General features: G+C 60.1%; 1 protein-coding gene across 2 annotated transcripts in view; it reads left to right on the top strand.

The window, feature by feature from the left end:
- Positions 1 to 16,384, top strand: part of KCNH6 (potassium voltage-gated channel subfamily H member 6) — a 31,570-nt gene that overhangs the window by 10,966 nt on the left and 4,220 nt on the right. The window contains exons 3-12 of one of the 2 annotated variants that reach the window (XM_080564778.1): positions 11 to 166; positions 2,709 to 2,818; positions 4,541 to 4,853; positions 6,362 to 6,573; positions 11,155 to 11,583; positions 12,328 to 12,727; positions 12,970 to 13,169; positions 14,930 to 15,182; positions 15,676 to 15,869; positions 16,284 to 16,383. In XM_080564778.1, the coding sequence (XP_080420904.1) occupies positions 11 to 166; positions 2,709 to 2,818; positions 4,541 to 4,853; positions 6,362 to 6,573; positions 11,155 to 11,583; positions 12,328 to 12,727; positions 12,970 to 13,169; positions 14,930 to 15,182; positions 15,676 to 15,869; positions 16,284 to 16,383 (2,367 nt within the window). The remainder of the gene's footprint in view (positions 1 to 10; positions 167 to 2,708; positions 2,819 to 4,540; positions 4,854 to 6,361; positions 6,574 to 11,154; positions 11,584 to 12,327; positions 12,728 to 12,969; positions 13,170 to 14,929; positions 15,183 to 15,675; positions 15,870 to 16,283; position 16,384) is intronic. The other variant, XM_080564779.1, reaches the window with a different exon arrangement.

Genomic DNA, 16,384 nt, shown 5'->3' with positions numbered 1-16,384 from the left:
CTCCGCGCAGCCTCGTGTTTCCGGTGCCTGGTGGACGTGGTGCCGGTGAAGAACGAGGACGGCGTCGTCATCATGTTCATCCTCAACTTCGAGGACCTGGCGCAGCTCATCGCCAAGAGCGCCAGCCGGAGCCTGCACCAGCGGCTGTCGCAGAGCTGGCGCGCAGGTGGGTGGCGCTGGGGACACCGGGGACATCGGGGGGGGGGGGGAGGCAGGGCTGCGTCCTCCGGGGGGCTGCGCTTCTGCAAAGCCGCAGCTCCGCCGGGTCGGGGAATTGAGCCACTTGAAAAGAAAACGGGTGAAAAAAGGGCTTTTTTTGCCCTTTGCGTGCACGCCCAGGCACGCCGTGTGCCGCGCGCCTCCCGATCCACCTGGGGACCTCGGGACAGGGTGGGGACGGACCCCGGGCACAGGAGGGTGCAAATTTAAGGAGAGGGCATCTCGCCACGAGTGGAGCCGTCGAGCCCCTCTGCACACCCCCTGCTTTGCTGCCAGCCTTTTGATAGTTCATGCTGCGAGGGGTTTGTGGCAGCCCCTCGGGTCCCTGCTGCGGGCAGGCAGCACTGCGTTGGCCGGGACAGAGGGCGCTGGCGTGGGACAGGAGCCACATGCGGATATTTTGGGACAGCTGGGGGATATTTGGTGTCACCAACAGCAGGGCTGCGCCATGGGGATGTCACCGCACGAGGGATGCATTGGGATGGCTCTGAACTTGCTCCAGCTTTGGGCTGTTACCCGCAATCCCAGGCTCATCCCAGGGTTTTGCAGGGCTTTTGGGGGCAGTGGAAAATCCAATCGCAGTTTTCTGGGGAGCTGGATCAAAGGGAGAGCTATGGCGAGGCCCTGCAGAGGGTGCGGGTACCAAAAGATACCGATGTTGTACCAGACCATGGGAAGCTGGGGTGAAGCTTCCAAATACTCTCCTGCTATAGGGTCCTCTGTGTCAGCCACCTGTATTCTAAGTGGGTAAATAATCTTACGTAGATCTTCCTATAAACGCTACCTGGGGTGCGGGGCACTACAGGGAGGCTTGCGTCAGGACATATGGGGACCAGGCTAAAGCTGTGGGAGCAGCCCGGCTCTGTCCCCCCATGGCACTGGGGGTGGCACAGTAGGACTGGGACCACAGCCAGGGCTGGGGCTGCACCCGGGAATGACGGGGCCCCTTCACGCTGCCCTTTGTGTAGTGTAACGTGTTTTAAATGCATTCACGCTCAGTGCACGGACACAGCCCGGTGCCACGAAGGGGTTCGCGTGCGCGGCTGCAGGTCCCGGTGGGGATGCTGTGTGTGGTTTCGGGTTTTGTGCATCCTCAGGCCAGGCATACGCACAGGGCTGTGCGGTGGATGTATGTAAATCCTGCTATGTCTGTGAAGTGGCGAGGTTTATATTTCTGGTGCATCGCGACAATAGCAGTTAGCCTCTGTGCGTGAACTGCTGAGGACGTCCTAAATACCAGCACCGGTGTTGCCTTGCAGCCCTCCCAGCTCTCATATGTACGTCTCGACATATGATGCGTTCCTGTCCTGTTGAACATACCCCGAGGTGTGGGTTTGGCTGCGGAAGGCGCCCAAACAGATCCAGCACCGAGTGATTTCCCTGCGCACCCCGTATTGCGCTGCGCACCCCAAGGAGCCTTGTCGGGAAAGGCTGGGGCCAGCCCGGACCAGCCTCTTGTGCGTGGGTTTTATGACTCCGAGCAGCTCGGCAGCGTGTTGGGGTTAAGCGAGGGGAGGCAAATTCTGCCAAAACCCACCAGGTCCGCAATATGCTGCCTTCTCCCAGAGGACGATGCCTTTCTGGAGCTTATGTTGCATCCCACGTCCCTGTGCCAAGAGGTATTGCTGCTAGTGGCGGGATGAGACCCGGGGAAAGTCAGCCAGCGGCTCATCTAATGGTGGATTTAGGCTGCTTTGTTTTTGACGTAGGGTGAAGCCAAGCTGGTCCAAGCCTTGTCCAGCTCCTGGCCCTGCTGCCGGGGTTTGTCTGGGGAAGGTTTTGGTCCTGGTCACGAGTGTGGTCCTGTGAGTCATGGTCTGCTCCGCAAAGCAGCCGCAGAGGAGGACGAGCGATTTTGTGCTGGGCATCACAACCAGGGACATCAGGTCCTCCTGTGGCTGCTGCTGGTCCCTCTCTGCATCCACCCCTTCCCCTCCTCACCCTCTTCTGCCGCTCCTTGCAGCCCCAGCTGCTCTCGTCTCGGTCCTGGGCTCCAGCGAGGTGGTGCCCTTGTCCCCAGGGGCAACCCCAACACTTTGTTCCAGCACTGGACAAAATGGCTGGAAGTACTTTTCCTAATTGTTAACTTATAGGATTTTTTTTGCACTTTTTTTTTCTTTTTTTTTTTTTTTCCCTGAGTCCCACCAAGGAGATTTAGAGGCTCGATTTCCTCCAGGTCCAAATCCCCTAAGTGGCTTTAAGCAGCTTAGAGACGCTCCGCACCTTTCCCGTCTTGCATCCTCAGTGGCAGGGGTCTCCTGCAGCCCCACCGTGCTTTCTGCCGGCTCAGGGTCTGCCCTGAGCGCACGGCGCTGCGGGAATAGCGAGTGCCGCAGGAGGAAGGCCCACGCATGTCCCCCAAAACCACCCGAAATCCTTCGCAGCCCGCTCCCCCGCCACCGCCCCGACCTGCCTCACTGCAGCCATCCCGTGCAGCTAGGTTACATCTGTGTCTCTTGTGTTTTGTCTGTGTTTTTCTTTTTAACAAGGTCAAGGTAGGCGGTTGAAGTTTAGTCTCCCGTCCCTGCGGCGACTCAAAGTCCAGCGGAAATCTCTGCCCACCAGTGAGTTTGATGGAGTAGCCATTGACTATGGAAAGGTAACCGCAGCCTTTGTCTGATACGAGCCCGTGCCTCAGGCCAGGACCCAGCGCTCTTCCTCGCTCTCCCCACCCCGCTCCCCCTCGGCTGCTGTGGCTCGGGCCGTACCCGGTGCTGGGGGGCTCCGGCCCCGGCGGCGTTGCTTCGGTGGCATGGGACCGTGCTGCTCCGCAGGGCCAGCCGTGGCTCACGGGGGGAGCGGGAGATGTGCCGAGCTGGGAGGAAGGTCCAGCTCTGTAGGGCGAGTTGTTTGGGATGGCGGAGGTCAGGGGAGGTGTCTCCTCCGTGGAGATACTGGTGGCAGCTGGAGAAGGTGTGGTGTGAGCAGGGAGCACAGCAGGCAAAAACCTCGAAACGGCACATTTCCCCCCATTTTCCTGGCTGGGACCAGCCCAGGCAGCTCTGGCTTCTCAGTCCTCCTGCAAAGACTGTGATGGAGGGTGATGCTCACTGCTGATGTGATGAGATTGGGGAGGTACCGGAGGAACCTCTTTAGAGCTTGCTCTTCTCAGTGTCTTCTTGGCTGTCGGAAGTGCTCAAGGTACCTCTGGGCAAAGGCGTGTTGTTTTCTGAAACCCTCCGGCTCGAGGCACAGGGCTGTGGGCAGGAGGCTTTCGCTCTGCTGGGGCATCCCCAGGCACGAGGGCGTTGCTGCGCTGGGTGTATCCAGACAGCCTGGATACAGCTGCTTCCCAAAATCACAGCTTGGGTAAGGCGGGAGGTGCATGTCTTCTCAGAGGTTGTGCTTGTGGCGAGCTGAAGGCGTCCGTAGTGCTGTCAGCTGCTCTGGGTACGTTGGTCCCACACCCACCAGTGCTGCTAAAGGCTCTGGGTGCCCCACGTTGAAGCTGCGTGGTGCACTGCAGCATTTCGGGGGCACACATGTGGAAGATGCGCACTGAGGACGTCCTGACGATCCACCGCTCTGGTGGAGCCTGGTCCGAGTGGGGAGAGCCTGGCAGGAGCAGGGACAGCCCGCCCCACTGGTCACCACGTCCTACGACCTGCAGTAGAGTGAGAAGTGCTGCACCGTGCCTTGGGCACGCGCTCAGAGCCCCAGTCCCAGCCATGGACGTGACTGCATAGACCCAGAGGATTCTGCCCCAGAAGGCGGTGGCTTTGTGCTCCTCGCTGCAGAAGCCGTTAAAGGCTGGAAACCCTTTAGGTCCCCAGGGAACAACCTTTAGCAATGGCCAAGGGGCGCTGGAGGAGGGGGAGGACCTCATATGGCTGAATTTGCAAACCCAGCAGCATCTCCGGTGCTTCCTGGTGCAGAGCACATCACTTCCCAGGGACAGCAGCACAGCACCCCGGGCACCCACCCGCCGCGGTGGCCTGAGCAAGGGGCGAGGGAAAGAGAGGACTGGTGGTGGGACATGGGGACACCTCAGGAAAGAGCGCTACAGGGCAGGTGCTCCAGGCAAACCCACCATTAGGGTTTCCTCTTCTCTTCTTGCTCTGCCTGCTTCCAGCTACGCCTTGCAAACAGCCCTGTGGCCGTGCGAGCAGGCTCCTGGCACCGTCCCGGGGCTGCCACGTCCCCGAGGGCTCGGTCACCCCCACCGCAAAGCACCCTCGGTTCTGGTCCAAGCTGGAGCTGAACGGGGGAACCGCAGCGCTTCCCAGCCCCCTGCCCCTCCTCTTACCTCCCCAGCTCCCTCCTTCCCCCCAGCACGCGAGGACTCCTTCTAATAAAACCCTTTCTCCCGGCTGTCTTAAAGCCTGGTGGTGACTCCCTGATTTTGAGGGACTTGAAGACATCGCCCAAGGAGAACTGTGTGCAGTCAGAGACCGAATCCCTCCTGGAAAAGGAGAGGAGGCCGAGCCTGGAGGCCGACCCCACCTTACAACACTCGTCCCCGAAACAAGAGCCTCCCTCGCTGGGCCCACGAGGGCCGTACTCTGCGTGGGGTTTCATTCGGTCTCGCCCCGGGGGCAGCTTCCACAGCCTCCGCAGGGTCTCCTCCTTGGACAACTTTGAGGCTGCGAGGTCTGAGTTCCAGAGAAAATTCAGGGAAAGGAGGGCAAACTCAGGTAGGGGAAAAACCCCGGAGTTTTCGGTCCTACTGCGGGAGCGACGGCCCCAGGGGCCACCGGCACGTCTCGGGGGGGGGAGGTCTCTTACCTTGCACTGCTTTTTCCTCTGCAAAGCGGAGATAAAGCGGGGTCTCCTCCCTCAAACCCGCTGGTCTCGGTGTGCTTCCCTGCGTAGGCAGGTCCTGCTCTTGGGTAGAGCATCGGTGGCGTCACGTGTGGGTCGTGAGACCGCGTGAGGTTGCGTTTGGCTGCCTCGGGTGAGAGGCGTCTCGATGCCGTCCCACCACGCCAGGAGGGAGGGAAGGGGTCAGCAGGCAGTGCGATGCCCCCGTGAGCGATGTCCCCACGTTGAAGGTGGAGGGGACAGCGGCCAGGCCGCCTCTGTAGGGTGGGAGGAAACGCGCCTCCACCCTGGTGTTCACGTTCAGGCCTCTTGTTCTTGTAGAGACGTGACAATAAATAAGATGGAGGTCAGGCAAGGGAAGCTCTAACAATTGGGGATGGGGAGAGATCAGCATGCGGTGTTTGGCTTGAGAAAACGGGGTGGGGGATCGTGGTCCTCAAATAGTCACAAGTTACGGACCTCAGGAGGGGACACGGCACAGAGGGAGGGAAGGGGCTGAGCGGGCAGGAGAAGGGTGGCAGCAGGAGGGCACCTTCACGGGGTCTTCGGCACCTCCTGCCCATGACACCTCTTGGGGTGATGTCAGAATGTAAGGGCTAGAAGGGGTAATAAACTGAAAAAATAACCCAGCCGTGCCCGTAGGAGATAGAGGGGGTGGGACACACTGGTTGCGGTGCTTGGGGATGTTCCTGAACCCCCTGGTGTGGGCACAAGCACCTCTGTGGGCACACATTGCCATGAGCCAGCCCAAGCTGGTGCCTCTGGGACTTCTTCCCTGGTCCTGCACCAGGGTGAGGCAGGGAGGAAAACCAGGTGGGATCCAGCCCCCGCAGCACTGTGACCCCAACCCCGCTACAGCTCTTCTTCGGGAGAATTGAGGGTGGAGGATATGTCTGGGTGGGGACATTGCCCATCTCCTTGGCTCACTTTGGTGCCCACGAGCCAAGGCGAGGAACTGAGGAGCTGTGTTGGTCATGCTGGAGTATGCAAGGGTGGAGGAGGCCCACCTTCCCCTTCTGCTTTCATATCAGCTCCTGACATCCCTCCCTGGTGGGTCTCGTTGGGACCGGTCCCTAACCCACCACAATCTTCAGGGATAGCACAGCACGTTGGGTGCCTCTGTATTTTGGCATCCCATCCGAGCCCCCCTGAAGGAGGTTTAATGGTGAGAAGATGGGTGATGTGCCTGAAAAGCAGCCCCCCTCGGGTGTCTTGGGTTGGGCATCCCATGTCAGAAGCCACCCTGAAGAAGCCAAGCCTTTATGGCCTGGTCAGTGCCTTCTGGTGGCACCCTGTGGTGGTCCTGCACCAAGGTTAGAGCTCTGCAAATCAGCTCCTGCTCTCGCCACCCTCCTCAACGCTCCTCTCCATCCTGTTTCAGAGGCTTCCCACGTCAAACCCAACCCCCCGAACTCCACCTCGGACTCGGACCTGATGAAGTACCGGACCATCAGCCAGATCCCCCAGTTCACGCTCAACTTCGTGGAGTTCAACCTGGAGAAGCACCGCTCGGGCTCCACCACCGAGATCGAGATAATCGCGCCCCACAAGGTGATGGAGCGCACGCAGAATGTCACCGAGAAGGTCACGCAGGTACGTGGGCGCTGAGGCAGTGGTGGCATGGTGGCACTGCCACCAGGATGTGGTCACGGCCATTCCTGTGGCTTTGGGAGGAGAGGGCAGCGCTACCTGGAGTTTCCACCCTGGGCAATGCCAGCATCTCAGCATTTGATTTTCATCTTTTTCTCTGAATGTTTGATATACTTACTTTTTTTTTCTTGAATCATTTTTTTATAGCTAATTTGTGCCCAGGGGGACATGGGCATTAACTGCTGGTGGGGTGGCGATGGCCATGAAGGGGACACACGCGTGCGCCTGCATGTGCCTGTGGTTCATTTGCAGGGGAGGCTCTGGCTGTCCCCAGGGCACCGGTGGCCCTCGTGTGCTCAGCTGGGGACCCCACGGATCCCCTGGGAGACAGCAGGTGGCACTGCGCTGTCACCGAACTGGACACTCGTGGCACTGCGCTGTCACCAACACGTGTGACGCTGCGCTGTCACTGCAGGGGACACGCATGACACTGCGCTGTCACCGTGGCGAACACACATGGCATCGCCCTGTCACCACAGGGGACACGCGTGTCCCTGTACTGTCACCACAAGGCAAACGCATGGCACCGTCCTGTCCCCAGAGGGACCGAGTTCCCTGGTGGCCCTGGCCATGGGACGCGGTGGCACAGGTGTGAGGAGGAGGAGGACGCCAAGTGGCGAGGACCGACCCTGCTGTCACCTGCCCACGGTGCCTGTGCCCCGGGGGCAGAGGGGGGACATTGCCCACAGCTGCCTGCCCTCCTTCTATGCACAGGAAGGGAAATATTTTTAAATCCCCATTGGGAAATAATGACTTTGGGACAGCGAGTTAATTAAAAGGCCACGGGAGATGCCAAGGCACGGCGCGAGCAGGGAGAGGGGCGTTTCGGTGCACGTGGGGGGTGCTGCTGCGTCCCACAGCCCTGGTCAGGATCTGTTACCAGTGGGGAAACTGAGGCACGGGGGAGCCGTGATGTGCAAAAAACATCCAATACATCCCACCATTGCTAGGAGCAGCCGAGGGCAAATTTAACGAAAAAGCAGCCATCTGAGCCCAGAAAAGCCCCAGGGTTTGGCAGTTTGCTCCTTCAGAGCAGGACTTCCCTCCCAGGAGCTTGGTGCCAGGAAACTTTCCAGCTCGTGTCCTCCGTGCGGGGTGGATGGGCTCTCCCCAAATAGCATGGGATGGTTTTCAGGTTTGTTCCCTGCTTTGGCTTGAGCCCGTCAGCCCACACCCCTCTGATCTGGGGGACCAGCCCCGAATGCTGCAGCAGGACGGCGAGTGGCCTCCGTGTCCCCATCCTGGGGGAAAACCCACATGCTGGGGACCACTGCGGTGCACTGGGGTGATTTTGGGCATGATGGCGATGCCGGGTCTCTGACTGGTGGTGGGGTGACGGGATCAGAGCTGATGGGTTTTGGCTACGGGCAGGCACGGGGCTCTGCGGTGCAGCCCCCAAAAAGGTCAACCTTCCCTTTGCCCATCTCCAGGTGGGATGGGATGGGACGGGATGGGACTGGACGGGATGGGACTGGACGGGATGGGACTGGACGGGATGGGACGGGACAGGCTTCTTCTCCCCATTGCATCTCCCTATGGCTTCAGGGACCCCAAGCATCCTGCCCATCCTCACCCCATGCCTCCCACCACGCCACAGCTCCTTGCTCCTGCCCACTAAATAATTCACAGCGAGGCAGAGACAGAGGCGAGGCATGGCTGACGGCATCTAAAAATACCGGCTGGCAGCAGGGAGAGGCAGGCAGCGGCTGCTCGGGGCGCTCTGGCACCGCAGCGAGCAGGCGGGACGGTCGGTCACAAGTGCAACGAGTGCGCCGGGCTCAGCCTGCTCAGGGGTGCTGCGGGGTCAGCACCACCAGCTTGGGGTCTTGTTTCGTGGGTGGCACCTCTCCGGGTCCCCAGGGAAGGGGCAAGTTTGTGGAGGTGGTCAGGGGGGTGATGGGGAAGAGGGGTGGGGTGCTGAGCAGTGTCAGGATTTGCACCAGAGGATAAACAACAGAGAGGGGGGAAAGGCCAGTGCCTGCCTGCTGCCAGCACCATGGGCCTGATCCTGCCCAGTCTCTTTGCTTGAGGTGTGTCCCCCTCCCCAGCTTGGTGTCCCCATCCCCCTGCATGGGGCAAAGAGAGAAGGAGGGGGGCTACATCTGCTCTGCCCTGAGCCCCATGGGGAGCAAGCAGTGGCCTGGGTCAGCCGGGGCCATCAGGGCCCCCCCCTCCATCACCCACAGCCCACACGCACCCTGCTCCCTCCTCCCCCTCCTCCTCCTCCCTCCCGCGGCCGCCTCGCTCACCCAGCACCCAGCACCGGCACCCTGCACCCCGCACCATGAGCCTGCGGCTGCAGCTGAAGCCGGTAAGTGCAGGGGAAAGGGGACAGGGGAAGGCGCACCCGGTGGAGTCACCATGGGGGACACCCGGCACTGCCACCCTTGCAGACTCCTGGAGCCACCCAGGCCAACGATGGGTGCCGCCCGCATCCCTTGGGGCCAAGGCTGAAGGCATTCCCTACCTCTGGGTTGCTATAGATGCTTATTTGGACGTTGTTTCTTTTCCTTTTTCTGCCTCAAATCTTTGTGGTTGTCCTTTTTTTGTTAATCCCTGCCTGGAAACCAAGGGGGCTCAACCCACTCTTGCTCCAGCCGCAGGAGCCAGGTGCCAGGAGCAGGGGTGCACAGCAGGCATCTGAGCACAGGGAACAACATTTGAGGTGCTCAAATTTGGGACTGGCCTCGCCGAGCTGCTCCCAGCCAGGCAGGACAGGGCAATTTTGCTACAAGGGTGGCAGCATCGCCGGCTTTCCCAGACACAAAGCGTAGGAGCCCGTTTGGGGTCTGCAGGACACATCTTAGCTTGAGGACCAAAAATTTCAGCAGCATCACTTTGTCCCCGCGGGAACCAGTCCCCAAGCCCACCCGGTGCCTCATTTCCCTCCACAACGATTGCATTTCAGTCACTTTTTCCTATCCCTCCCTCTCCATCCACCGGCGACGTCGGCAGCTCCCGCAGCCCCATTGGTGCTTTCGTCCCCACGGGGGCCCCAGCATCGATCGGGTTTGATTAATCCACGCCGGGCTCCCGAATGCCCTTCGCAGCCGCATGCCTCCCGCCCGCCTGGCCGAGCGCGTGCGTGCCTGCGCGGGCAATGCCGTGGCCCCGGTCCTGCGCCCCCTGCACCGGTCGCTGCGTGGGCGCCTGGGGCTGGGGACCCCCATGGGGGACACCCGGACCTCGCCGCGGGTCAGCTGCCACCCAGGGCGCCGGGCAAGCCGCAGGCAGGTAGGAGCTGAGGACGTGGTGGGATGGGGCTGTGGGGCCGGATCTGTGCGGGGTCACAGCAGCAGGAGCCCTTGGGTAGCCCTTGAAGCCTTGAAGGAGATGGGCGCCAGTGCAGGAAGGATCCGGCCCTTCCTCCGGAGCTGTTGGCAGAGTCATGGTGGTGCCCATCACTGTGGCCTCAGGGTATACGGGGCTGCTGGTGGGATGTGGGATCTGCATGGGTCCTGCTCTCTCCTTGGGGACAGATATCACAGCCTGGCACCGAATCGCGCCCGTTTTGCTGGGGCCTCCGTGTGGAGATGCCCCTTGTTCTCCTCTATGGGTGGCACGGGTGGTGGGCACTGCGGGGACACCCAGGGGACAATGGAGTGGCAGGGGCAGGCAGGGAGGATCTGGCTGCCCCCAGCTCCAAATAACCGCCTTCATGCCACTGTCTCAGCATCCAAAGTAGGACAGCCCCAGCCCTTTTGGTCCCCAGAGCCTTGCTTCGTGTCCCCACGGTGGCTTCAGAGCTCACCAGGAGCTGGCGGTGGTCCTGGAGGGGGGAACTGGGACATGGGGGGACTCACCGGTGCTGTGGGATTGTGTCCCCAGGAGGAAAGACAAATCCAGGGCATGTGACAACACGGCAGGCTGGCTGTGCATGTGAGATGGTGTGTGCCCCTTGGTGGTCACAGGCTGTCCCCTCCCTGAGGATGCTCAGATGGGAAATGGGCTTTGCCCGAGGCCAGGCTTTGCTGCGGGTGGCCCCGGCTGTCCCCTCTGTCCCAGGATAGCTGTCCCAGAGGGATATCGAGGGGAAGGTCCTGCTGTGACCAAGAAAGGCACCATGCAAGGCTTGCAGGATGTCTAACATGCCATCGCCCTTGGGGCCACAGCCACGGGACTGCATCTCCAGGCTTGTTGTCCCCTGTGGTGGGGACACCCAGCAGCTCCTGGGCTGGTAGCACAGAGCTGAGGGCACAAGGAGGCATGATAGGAGGCACTGTCCTCCCTGCCAGTGTGGGTCTCAAGGGTGTAAAGTGGATAAATGCCTGCCCCGAGGGTCCTTCAGCCATCAGAGCTGGCCAAGGAGCTGGGAAGACCTTGGTGCCAGCCACAGTGGTCACCTCACCTTGTGGCCTCCTGGACAGACACACATGAAGGCAACAGAAGTGAAATAGATGTAGAAACCCAACTGAATGCTCCCTGCTGCCCTACTGGGACAGACAGTAGCCTCTCACCTGGCTCCTGGCCTTGTCCAACCTCCCTCCTGGTCTCCATGTCCTTCTCATGCCCATCTCCTGGCAGGTGCTGTCCCTGGGGGCCGACGTCCTTCCTGAGTACAAGCTACAGGCACCGCGCATCCACCGATGGACCATCCTGCACTACAGTCCCTTCAAGGCCGTGTGGGACTGGCTCATCCTGCTGCTGGTCATCTACACGGCCGTCTTCACCCCCTACTCGGCCGCCTTTCTGCTCAACGAGGAGCAGGTGGAGGAGAAGCACTGGAACTGCAGTTACTCCTGCGACCCGCTCAACATCATCGACCTCATCGTGGACATCATGTTCATCGTGGACATTGTCATCAACTTCCGCACCACCTACGTCAACATCAACGACGAGGTGGTGAGCCACCCCGGCAAGATCGCCATCCACTACTTCAAGGGCTGGTTCCTCATCGACATGGTGGCCGCCATCCCCTTTGACCTGCTCATCTTCCGCTCCGGCTCTGACGAGGTCAGGAGAAGACTCGTGGAGGGATGGGGAGAGGGATTTAGGGGAGAGAACAAGAGGGGTATGGATGGGTTAATGCAAGCGGTGGGTGGCTAGGTCTGCGAGGAGTTGGTCAGAGGGATGAGCAAGGATGTTATTACAGGTTTTTATTAAGCAGCTGGAACCTGGGGTTTTATTTGAAAAGGGTCAGGCAGCCACGCAGACCCTACTATAAGCTAAGATAATGTCCAACTGGACCCGCTCTCCTTGCAGGGCAGACAGCCCGAGGCTAACCCAGCACAGCAGGCTGGGAGCTCAGTTTATGGACCAGCCTCACACATCAGCAAGGACGAATTTGGGCTTGCATTTCCAGCCAGACTCGAAATGTAGGCAGTGGGATGAGTCTGTTGTTATTGTACTACCTGGAGGCCCCACCATGGCTCAGAGCCCATGGGATGGGGTGAAAGGCAGTCGTTCTGGGATCTACGCGAGGTGAGGACCCATCAGGAAACACGAGATTGGCCTTGGCTCCTCTCACTTCCTCGCCTGTAATCCCAGGGCTCCTTCCCTTCCCAGTCAGCGGAGGGAAGCTGTCCATTTTGTGGCATGATTCACCTAGCCTCTTTCAGGTGTCACCTCCAGGACAAGTGATTCATGCTCTAGAAGTGCCTTTTTAGCCTTCAGAGCTGGCATGGTTAGACTGGAGACATGCCTTTGGCCACATTTATCCCCTGCTTGTCCCTGAGCTGTCTCCGCTCTGCTCTGCAGACCACCACCCTCATCGGCCTTCTGAAGACCGCCCGGCTGCTGCGCCTGGTCCGCGTGGCCCGCAAGCTGGACCGCTACTCCGAGTACGGGGCGGCCGTGCTCTTCCTGCTCATGTGCACCTTCGCCCTCATCGCCCACTGGCTGGCCTGCATCTGGTACGCCATCGGCAACGTGGAGCGGCCCTACATGGAGCACAAGATCGGCTGGCTGGACAACCTGGGCGACCAGATCGGCAAACGCTACAACGACAGCGACCTCTCCTCCGGCCCGTCCATCAAGGATAAATACGTCACTGCCCTCTACTTCACCTTCAGCAGCCTCACCAGCGTGGGGTTCGGCAACGTCTCGCCCAACACCAACTCGGAGAAGATCTTCTCCATCTGTGTCATGCTCATCGGCTGTGAGTGCCTGGCCCTGGCCCTGCCCCGGAGGTTGGAGGGGTCGCTGTGGGGAGAAGCGGGGGGGACAGCCACCATGCTGTGGCACGTGGGGTTTTGGAGAGGATCTCCCTCCGTCTGTGCCTCTTCTGCACAGAGGATGAGGGGATAGAAATAGAGGATTTGGGAACCTGCTGGTTGCAGGTCCGTGGTGGTTGGATATGCATCTCCCCGTGGCCCCCTGAGTCCTGCCCTCTTGTTGCAGCTCTGATGTACGCCAGCATCTTCGGCAACGTCTCCGCCATCATCCAGCGGCTGTACTCGGGCACGGCCCGCTACCACACACAGATGCTGCGGGTGAAGGAGTTCATCCGCTTCCACCAGATCCCCAACCCCCTGCGCCAGCGCCTGGAGGAGTATTTCCAGCACGCCTGGTCCTACACCAATGGCATCGACATGAACGCGGTGAGTGCGGCGGGGGAGGCCCCCGATTCGTGCAGCACCTCGTCCTGAGGTCTGGGAGCCCACCCAAATGTGTCCACCCTTTTGACCAGGTTGGAGAGGAGGCAGGAGATTTGGGAGGCTGAAGAGAGTCTGTCAGCCCTCTTTCCCTATTTTTCCCCTTTCTCCTTCTCCCCCCTATCTATCCATACCTCCACATCTATCCAGCCATTCCAGGACCACAATAACATTTCTCCCTCCCCCAACTATCCAGCCCTCCACATCTATCCGGCCGTTCCAGGCCCACGATAACATTTCTCGGCTGGAGGGCGGCTTTGGTGCCAGCGAGGAGCTCAGAGCCCCTGTCGGCGCCAAGCGCTTTCAGGACGGTGTCTGCTGGTGCCGCAGAGCCGGGATCGATCCAGCTCCTCTTCATGCTGCCGGTTGCTAAGCAAAGTGCATCCCGCTCTCGGCAGCAGGGAAAGGAGGGCATTTAAATAAACCTCAATCCATTTTAATTAGAGCCCAGAGAGGCAGCTGTTTGTTAGCAAAGGGGGGATCAATGGGGGAGCCACGCTGGAGAGGCGCCGGGGCTCCGAGCCTGGTGGGGTGGCTTGGATGGCACCAAGGCACCGTGGGGCACAGGGGGGGCTCAGCCTGGGGTGGTTTTGGGGTGGTCTCGGGGTGGCAGGACTTAACTAATGGCCATGGGGTCCTGTGCACAAACGTGCTGGCTCAGCCAGCTGCAAGGCAGAGAGGAATGAGAAGGGGCAAGGCAAGGAGAGAGGTGGCACCTGGTGCTCCCCAGCCTGCAGCCCTCGCCAGGCTGCTAACCCGCTCGTTCCCAGCTCATCCTCCCTTTTTTTTTTTCAAAGACTTGATCCTCCTCCATCCTTGAGCACTACCAGGGGACAGATTTGCATTAATTCAACAGCTGCTGCCTCAATAAACTGGGCAGCACTGGGAGCTTTGCTGCTGGGATAGCCTGAGGTTACCCCTCTCCCATGGAGGGAGCACCCTGAGCTGGACGTTGGTGGCAATAGCTGGAAGCGAAGCCACAGCACCCCGCAAAGCACAGGGCCTGGCACAAATCCCCTGCGACGAGCTGAGCTTGGACGTGCCTCTGCTCACACCAGCTCCTGCTGGATGCTGCTAAGACACAATACACTCAGATCAATCATCCCACGTCCCGATCGAAGTGTCCGCCCCCGATTTCCCAGTAGGGTAACTAAGGCATCCTAACTAGGCATCCAAACTAAGGCATCCAGACTAGGCATCCGAAGCCCTCGGTGGCAGCGGCTTTCTCCGTGTCGCCAGTTTTACCTTGATTTCACCTTCAGGTTCAGCTTTTGTTCGAGGAGAGGTGTTTGCCACGGGTATATTTAGCTGTTGCTGCACACAACTGGCCTGTGCTGCTTCTTGGCGTTCAGGCAGGTGCTGTTTAATTAGGACAGCACCTCATTACCAGTTTGCGCTCTCATTTAGCCAAGATTAGTGGGTGGAAAGATGAAAGGGGGATATGCCACCAGCGGGTATAAATAGATTAATTTGGCTATTATTATTATTTATTGCTCGGGAGTGCTTTCATCCCCAGCACAGGTGGTACAAGCCAGGGACAGCAGGCGTCCACCAAGGGAAGCTCAGAAGATGCCCCCAGCTTTGGGATTTGGTTTTTTGGGGGTTCCCCATTTGGCCACAACATGCAGCACCCCGGGGTGGGCAGGACCGTGGCCGTCCTTCCCGGGGACAGCGGTGTGAGGGCATCTCTCCCTCGCTCTCTGCAGGTGCTGAAGGGCTTCCCCGACTGCCTGCAGGCAGACATCTGCCTCCACCTCAACCGCACGCTGCTGCAGAACTGCAAGGCTTTCCGAGGGGCCAGCAAAGGCTGCCTGCGAGCCCTGGCCATGAAGTTCAAGACGACCCACGCGCCGCCCGGAGACACCCTGGTGCACTACGGGGACGTCCTCACCACGCTCTACTTCATCTCCCGGGGCTCCATTGAGATCCTCCGGGAAGACATTGTGGTGGCCATCCTAGGTGGAGAAGTCCTTCCTTCTGGGAGAGCGAGGGGCGCTGGGCAAGGGGTGAAGGGTGATGGGTGAAGGGCAATGGGCAATGGACAAGGAATGCTAGGTAAAGGGTGATGAGCGATGGACAAAGGGCGGCAGGTGAGGGGCAGAGGACTTCTCCGAGTCCTGGAGAAGGAAAATTTGATCCTCATCATCCGGCTGGTCACCATACCAGTGGAATTAGGATGGAGGATTGCCTGGAGACGATGGGGAGAGGCCCCAAAGGACTGAAGATAGATAGCAGGGCATGGTTCAGCAGTGCCCAGCTGTCACTGATGACCCACCGCCCTGGCTTGGTCTCCCCATCAGTGGTGGCTTTCATGGTGTAATCCCCACATCCACAGTCAAGGTCGGGGTTTCTGGGCACCCCCTTCTCCCCAAGCCCCAAAGTGAGGTCTCCTGATCCAGCAGAGCTGGAGTGGGGCCCCCACCTCTCCCTAACGAGCTGTCTGTTGGCACAGGGAAGAACGACATCTTCGGGGAGCCCATCAGCCTCTATGCCCGCCCAGGGAAGTCAAATGCTGACGTGAGGGCCCTGACCTACTGCGACTTGCACAAGATCCAGCGGGAGGACCTGCTGGAGGTTCTGGACATGTACCCGGCCTTCTCCGACAACTTCTGGAGCAACTTAGAAATCACCTTCAACCTGCGAGATGTGAGTGCTAGGGTTGTCCCGGGGATGGGTCGGTCAGTGCCTTAAATTTGGCCAGTGGGAGGGCTGAAGCGAGGACATCAGGCTGTGCTCCTCGCTCAGTCTCTGAGCTCTCAGGCCAGCCCTTAGGGTCCCTTGAGCTCTGACACCAGCCCAGGAGTTGCTGTGTGGGATGGGGAAGTGAAGAAGAGCCAGAGGTGGCTGGAGACCAGCCCTAGAAGGATGGTGGTTGGGCGGTGGCACCTACGGATGGGACATGGCACCCATAGATGGGAAATAGCACCCATGGATGGGACATGGCGCCCATGGATGGACTGTGACACCCATGGATGAGACATGGCACCCATGGATGGGCCACGGTACCCATGGGTGGGCCATGGCACCTTGTCCTGGTGACCAGCCCCTCTTGTCCCTTAGGCAGACAGCGTTCCCCGCACACCGCTCAGCGAGGAGTACGACTGCACCTACCGGCGGGTGCGCCGACGCAAGCACTCCCTTTGCCAGCCCAACAAGCCCGG

The sequence above is a fragment of the Anser brachyrhynchus genome (genome assembly GCF_964034855.1).
Source record: "Anser brachyrhynchus genome assembly, chromosome: 22".
NCBI classification, from domain to species: Eukaryota; Metazoa; Chordata; class Aves; order Anseriformes; family Anatidae; genus Anser; species Anser brachyrhynchus.
The sequence above is the reverse complement of the archived record's forward strand: the minus strand, read 5'-3'. Positions and strand labels throughout refer to the sequence as shown.